This window comes from Buceros rhinoceros, unplaced genomic scaffold (genome assembly GCF_000710305.1).
Source record: "Buceros rhinoceros silvestris isolate BGI_N320 unplaced genomic scaffold, ASM71030v1 scaffold25690, whole genome shotgun sequence".
NCBI classification, from domain to species: Eukaryota; Metazoa; Chordata; class Aves; order Bucerotiformes; family Bucerotidae; genus Buceros; species Buceros rhinoceros.
Window position 1 is genome coordinate 17,913 of NW_010390527.1, and position 7,135 is coordinate 25,047.

At 45.4% G+C, this 7,135-nt stretch overlaps 1 protein-coding gene across 1 annotated transcript in view; it reads left to right on the forward strand.

The window, feature by feature from the left end:
• NAA25 (N(alpha)-acetyltransferase 25, NatB auxiliary subunit) overlaps nucleotides 1-6,883 on the forward strand; it is a 22,010-nt gene extending 15,127 nt beyond the window's left edge. The window contains exons 15-23 of the mRNA XM_010138238.1: nucleotides 2,490-2,641; nucleotides 2,934-3,059; nucleotides 3,372-3,615; nucleotides 3,838-3,961; nucleotides 4,321-4,386; nucleotides 4,871-4,968; nucleotides 5,179-5,289; nucleotides 5,717-5,863; nucleotides 6,190-6,883. Coding sequence (XP_010136540.1) covers nucleotides 2,490-2,641; nucleotides 2,934-3,059; nucleotides 3,372-3,615; nucleotides 3,838-3,961; nucleotides 4,321-4,386; nucleotides 4,871-4,968; nucleotides 5,179-5,289; nucleotides 5,717-5,863; nucleotides 6,190-6,312 — 1,191 coding nt within the window. The 3' untranslated portion in view covers nucleotides 6,313-6,883. The remainder of the gene's footprint in view (nucleotides 1-2,489; nucleotides 2,642-2,933; nucleotides 3,060-3,371; nucleotides 3,616-3,837; nucleotides 3,962-4,320; nucleotides 4,387-4,870; nucleotides 4,969-5,178; nucleotides 5,290-5,716; nucleotides 5,864-6,189) is intronic.
• The last annotated feature ends 252 nt before the right edge of the window (nucleotides 6,884-7,135 follow it).

Genomic DNA, 7,135 nt, shown 5'->3' on the forward strand with positions numbered 1-7,135 from the left:
TCTGCTTCCCTCTGTCCCTGGAAAACAATCTGAAGTCCGTTCAGGTGTGGTGACCTTGGAAGAAGATTGTTCTCCACAAATGATAAAGGTGCTTGCAGCAGAGGAGAGCTGGTTGTCTCCAGTAGCTCAACGTCTGCACACAAATGAAGATGGCCACGTTCCAAGTGCTGTTGCCAGGAAGATGCTACTCAACTCATGTTCCAGAAATCCTGAAAAGGCGGTGCCTGAGAGGTTCGACCTGCCTCGCTACTACACCTTTAAAGGCTAAAATTGCAAGAGCGGCAAACATGGTGCAACAAGCATTATGTAATTCTTCACACTACAAGATAAGGGTGTGACTCTGGAACCCACTTGCATCATGTCTCATCTTGGGGACAGAGTATCGCGACCAAAGGACCATGAGCCATTGTTGATCTTGGGTAGCCAGATCTCTCATGTGTTTTGGACGCTTCCGGTGGTTATCACCTGAAGATCCTCTTAGCTGGGAAGTGCATCAAAAGCTGTACTAAACCATCAGGTGCAAGTTGCAGGAGGTGAAGGCTCAGTTCAGTGTGCTGTTCGCCCAGGACGATGGCATGACACGAGTGGAGATGAAAAAAGAGATTCCTTACCGTAAGATGTTTCCCAGGTATCACAGGGTCAGAATCTGCTACCAGTTTCTATGCCGCTGTGGTTCTGCTGGGGTTGCCCCTTCGTACTCAGCGTTCTGATGCCACCTTCCCATTCGAGTCCTGTAACTGCAATGTTAAAGGAGAACTACCCTGTCAAAGGTACCTTTGGACGTGATTTCAGATCCTGCCTGCTCCTCTCTCGGTTGGTGTTTGAGATAGCAGAATGTCTGCAGCAGCACAGAGCATGTCCTGTGGCACGCAGTGCCTGGGACTCTGCCTAGAACGGGAAGCACGGGATGTAAACAAAGTGGTCTGGTGTAAGAATGTAGCTGCTGGTTCAGACTGATTCCTCTGGATGAACACGTTTTCCCTCTAACTTGCTGAACTTCACAGCCTGAAGTGACTCCTGTTTAAGAGTGGGTCCCATGAGTTGCAGCCATCTGGGATGCTGTGCAGCCCTGACGTGGTATTTCTGCTCTGGGAGAGGATGCCAAGGGCAGGGAGGAGAGAGAAGGCAGTATTGCTATATTTGGCCAAAACGAAAAAGGCAACTTTCTCCTTCTCAAGATAGTCCTCCTTTAAATATGCAGAATCACAAGTAATCTCTCTAATTTTCTTGTGTCCGTCCGTCTTTAATTTCTCCAGATACTGCGGGCAAATAGAACACCAACGTGTCCTGTGGGGATTTAAAAACCACGTCGATGCAGTTGAATTAGCACCCATAGCGCAGTCCCGCAGCCTCACAATGAACTCTGCAAGGCTGTTTATCAGAGGGTACGTTGTTGAATATTTGGCATACTTTTTTCATACAGTGCAAATAAGCAAATTTCTCAGGGAAAATAAAAGATAGAGCTACCTAGAGGACATTTCTTATTTTGGAGGGAGAAATAGAAGGTGGCTTTCGTCTGTGAGTGCTGGCTTCTGGCCTCTCCGAGCCTTCCAGACAGGCTGAGTCTGTTAGTACTGTGTAAGTTCAGTTAACCAGGGGCCTTTTTAGGTGCTTCTCGTCTTCATTGCCTTTGTAATCTTGTTCAGAAGAAAATATTTGATTTGCTGGAATTTCTCACTTGTGGGGTAATTCTGATGTGAAAAATACAGCCATCTGTCTTGACTGGGAGCACGAATAGTTCGCTCTGCCTCTGCAGTTAAAACATGGTGCTTGTCTGAGGCTCCTTCATCGTATAAGTCTCCTTCTGGAGATTACTTGGACTGATGTGAAATATTAGTCGTGTGCCTTGTGTTGCTGCATTTCATCCAAGGGGAAGCAGACTCTCCCGTGGACCCTGCCAGTTCCCTTTGGTGTGTAGACTGTACTGTACTGTGTATCCACTGCCTGATACTACCTTGTGATACTGTATGCAAAAACCTAATAAAAAAGAGAAACAAAAAATGTGTGAGTAATTTTTTTTTAATCTATGTTGCGGTAATACGTGATGCACATCCCAGAAAAACGGGGATATATTTCTTTTGCCTGAAAACATTTCTCACAATGAAAAGATAATTTAATTATTGGAGTAATGTATTTGAATAAAAAAGGGTGGCGGGGGTGGGGGGGGAAGCCTTCCAAAATGGTCTGTCCCCTCCAAGTATTTTTCAGTCCCTGTGGTGACAGCAAGGTGATGTTTCTTAGGTTGGTTTGGTTATTAAATCGTGCAGCCCTGTGGGGTATCTGGGCATTCTCACAGTGAAGTATCAAAGCTCTGGGGTGACTGGGACAAGTGCAGGCTTCTCCTGTGGACTGAGCATCTGCCAAATTCTGTACTGTGGGCTCATGGAAACCACAGAAATGCAGTTTTGTGGCAGTGACCTTGTTTAAACTCGGGTTCTTCTGAATTTGTGGCAGTAACTAATACAGAGATGGTGTGTGTTCTCTTCCAGACCTCAGAATACATCATTCAAGCCTACAAGTACGGTGCATTTGAGAAGATCCCAGAATTCATTGCATTTAGAAATAGGCTGAACTCTTCCCTTCATTTTGCGCAAGTTCGCACAGAACGGATGTTGTTAGACCTCTTACTTGAAGCAAATATGTAAGTACAGGAGCAGTGAGTGACAAACTTGGGGATTTGTGCGTGGGCAGAACAGTGGCCAAGCGAGACCTTGGTGAGCTGATTCTGCAGCTCTTGGGCAGGAACCGGTGAGCTACGTCTCTCTGCTTCTAACCTGCTCTGCCTGTCAGTGTCCCTGTCAGTGCCGTGTACGTGTAATGCTTCTGGCATCAGAAGAACTGAGCAGTGGAGAGAGTGCGCCCTGTTGGGGAGCTGTGCTTTCTGTTCCCAGTGATCAGATGTTTGATTTAATGTTTCTTGTTTTTATGGACAGATCAACCAGTTTAGAAGAAAGTATCAAGTCCATGAGTCTGAGCCCAGAGGAGGATGACATTCCGTGGAAAGATCTGCGTGACAACAGAGACCTGACAGTCTTGTTTAACTGGGACCCAAAAGACAGGTGAGTAGAAATGCCCTCAGCTGTAGAGTCACACCTTTTCCTTACAGCACAAGTGGCAAAGAAACTCGTTTCAGGGCACCTGCCACATTTAAATGTTCTCTGGGCTGGCTGACTGCAAACTTCACAAGCGTCACCCATCACTTCTAGTAGTGCTGCCTTTTTTCGTATTAATACCGGTTTCTGAACTTCTGACCCCTCCTTCCTCTTCATGCGGTATTGGATAACTCTGGTAGGCTTTTGCACCTGCCTGAAGCTTTTGCTACTTTGCAGAATTGAAGCGTTTGCCTGAAAACCTTTGGTGCTTTCTCCTAGGGACATTTCTGAAGAACACAGGAAACTCTCACTGGAGGAAGAAACCATGTGGTTGCGAATCCGGTCTTTAACTTTAAGGCTAGTAAGCGGACTCCCTACTCTTAGTCACACTATTCAACCAAAGAACTCTGAAAAGACTGCAGAGAATGGCGTCTCATCCAAGATTGACACAATTCGATCCCTGCTTCAGCAGCTGGAAGTGGCAGTGGATTCAGGGAAGAAGTTTATAGAACAAAAAATTCAGGTACCCATTAAAGAAAAAGCTATCCTTAAATATAAAATGAACATGAATCCACGCAGAGAAACTGAATGCCTCTTGTAACGCCCGGCAGGCTGCAGAATGCATTTAACTGACCCTGAGTTTGTAGTGTATGAATCTGACTGAGAGATGTGCCAGAGACAAACACTGTGTTCTGGATAAGGAAAAGCTGCAACACCTTTGTCTTTTTCTTTGCTTCTTGCCTAGTATCCTGTCCTTGGCCCTCCTCCTACCCGAATGGCTGGCTTCTTCAGTAATGGCAGCTGTCAGTGCCAGACTAGCTTGTTTTATCTTGTTAGTGATATTTATGAACTAGATACCAATGGCTTAGGTAAGTGTTTGAGGGGCAGGGGTTTAACCAGATTGGTGTGTGGTGGGAGGGAGTGAGATGTGTCTGTGTTCAGTTTGAAAATGACTAAGCATTGGATGGTGTGGACCCAGACAGTTACATGTGTGTTAAATATTTGAGTGTCACTTAAGTTCTCTGGGAGACAATGCCTTAACTTAATGTTCTGTGCAAGTCTCCAGTTTTGTACAGCGAGTGTTCCTGTAGTACTGGCTCCTCTTTGAAAGCAGTTGCATTTGCTTTTGATTACCAGCACTGAATTGCATTTAAATGCCTCTTGGTTTTCTGGAAACAGGAAATACACAAACTTGTAGTTTATAACTCCTTTGGTTTTTTCCTTTCAGAAGATTCAGCAGAAATCCAGGAGAGGATAGGGAATAGTTTCAAGTCTTTAGTAGAAAGACTAACAGGTAAGTGGTAACTAAGAGTGAACACTGCTAAGGTGATGCTGCATGGTGCTCCGAGGATGCGCTGCTGAGTGTGCTGCAGTCGGGGGGCGGTATGAGTGTGTCTGCAGAGCCCTTTGAAATGCACTTGACAACAAGGCTGAGCTTCCCCTCGGCTTGTCTGATCGTGAAGCTGTTGCATCCCACAGAATGTCATTCTGTCCTATAATTTTGCTACCTTGCATCCTAGTCTTAGCCACTGTTGTCTCCCTGGTGCTTGCTCCATGTGTGCTAATAAATGGTGTGGAGATGGTGTTCGTAATGAAATACGATTCAGAGGAAACGTGGGAGCTGGATCTTCTCGAGAGGCTTGGGTCAAATGTGTCGTAACTGCATCGTGTCGGTTCTCTGACAGCTCTGTGCACTGCACTGGGGTACAACTGTACAGACAATACGCATTTCAGTTGGCCTGTGTGTCCTGAATAAGGCTTTTTTTTTCTCGTTTCAGACTTGTTCAATAAATGTAAAGGTGATTTGATTGAAGTCAGAGATGGCATCTTGAAAACTCATCCAAACCTGTTAGAAAACCTAGTCTTCTTTGTTGAGGTATTTTTTTCTTTGGAAGCTAGAAATTTTGGAGTACTTCAGGGCAGAAATGTTGGGACTAAAGTGGAAGTTCTTTGATCTCAGCCACTCATGAAAGCAGAGCGCTTCGTTTGCATATTCTGACAGCTCTGAGTCTTAGTAGGAACATTAAAACCAGTTTGGAAGACTCCTGTAAATGCAACTTGTAACGTACTCATACCTTTTTTCCAGACGATCACCATTGCCCTGTGGGTATCAAGTTACTGTGACAGCGTCCTCCGACCTTTTAAATCCAACCTGCAAAAAAAGAAGAAGAAAAAAAAAGAAAGCACCGTAGCCATGGTAGAGGCAGTATTCCTTTCTCTTCTCCCCCGCCCCCAAGCCAAGTCTATTTGTACTGGAATAAATCAGGATAGAAAACAAGTTAATAAACTTTGCCTCGTAGAGGCTGACGTGGGTTAGAGTTGACTCTCTACTAGTTTCTGAATCTCCTGTTTAAAATGACGTGGTGACATGCCACATCTGATGTCACATAGCAGCGCTTTTTCGTAGGAAATGGAGTTGAGAGTCTCGCAGGCCTTCCTGCCGTGAGTGTGCTACAGTGAACTCGTTACCTGGTGGTGGTGATCTGGGCAGGGAGATCACAGCTTAGCGCTGGGGGGAAGGCGTAGAGCGATGGACAGAGCTACAAAGTGAGTTGTTGTTGGAAGAGTCATTTGAACAGGCATTTATGTGTGTTGATAAATTCAAAATGTCTTTGTTTTTATAGCCACCTGTATTTACACACTTCCTGGATTACGTTACTGAACTACAGACCTTAACTTCCAATGTAATAGACCACATCAAAGGGCTTGAAATATTTCTGACTGCACTGAAACTTGAAGAGCTGTCCCTCAAGGACACTCTGCTTTTACAGGTAAGAGCTTGGGGTGGTACTCGTGCTCTGGACATTGTGTGTGACTGATGTCACCTCTGTGTATCCGCCTGTGGGATAACATTGTTGAAAGCTGCTTTTTATCAAAATGTTTAAAAAAAAAAAAAAGGCAACCAACCAAACCCCACCTATTGTGATGCACTTAATTGCTCTTAACCAGAGGAAACAATTACGATGGCATTCCCTTTGTAAACCTACACTGTGGTCCTCGTGAATTTCTCATTGGTGTTTGAGGTGGTGGGGGAAGTTTAATGGGAGGGTTCAAACAGTGGCTGTGGAGTGAATGATTTCTCTTTTGCCTTTTGCAGGAAGAAAAAAAGTTTACAAAGACTGTGCAAGGGAAGGTCCAGAGCAGTTACCATCACTCAGTTCAGGAGATAGGAGAACTGCTGAAAAAGAGACTTGATACTATTAAAAAACTAAAGATCTGAGAAACGCATCCTTGACAGACTCCACAGGAGAGTGACACCAGAGTCCCAGACAGAAGCAACATCCAATGTACCATCACTTTAATCCAGAACTTCCTCATGATGCATGAAGGACTTAAAATCATAAACCAGTTTTTTAGGTATTACAGATGTATTGAGCTGATTTAAATTATTGTACATAAAAGAGAAGCAGGGACCCCTATCGGGGTTTGACCACTTTTTATACATGTCCATAAGCATATTGCAACAGGAGAAAATTAACTTTCTTCCCTTTTGATCTCTAGAAACAACTGGAGATGGTCTTTAGAAGCAGCAATAGAAATCCAGTGTAAAGCATATATCTCAGAAGAGTTGTATTTTCATCACCTTGCAGTGTTTATAATTTTTCTATGGTCCTTGCCTTAGAAATGCAGAAATTGTAGGTGCCCGCCTTCAGCCGCCTCCAATGAAATGAGCCCGTTTTGGAGCTGCCTGTGTTGTCCTCAAGCTGCCTGGTCCTGCCGAATGAATTCTCCCTGGGGGGAGAGGCGAGGCCGCGCTGGGGGAGCCCCCTCTGTGCACAGCCTACAGCAGAGCCCAGCCCTCCGCCGCAGCGTGGGAGTGAGCCGTGCCTGCAGTGGCGCAGGCGGGAGGTGGTGTCAGCGTACGCACAGGTTGTTTCCACGTTCGGGGAGAACAGCAGACCTGATGAAGAGCAACCTTGGCCGTTCTGCTTCAGAGAGCGATGGGAATCGGTGTTCCAGCAAAAAAGACAAAACCAGAGACCGTGTATATAGCAGCTGCGGTGAGGTCCGACACTGCGGTCCGCATTCACGCCAGCTCCATG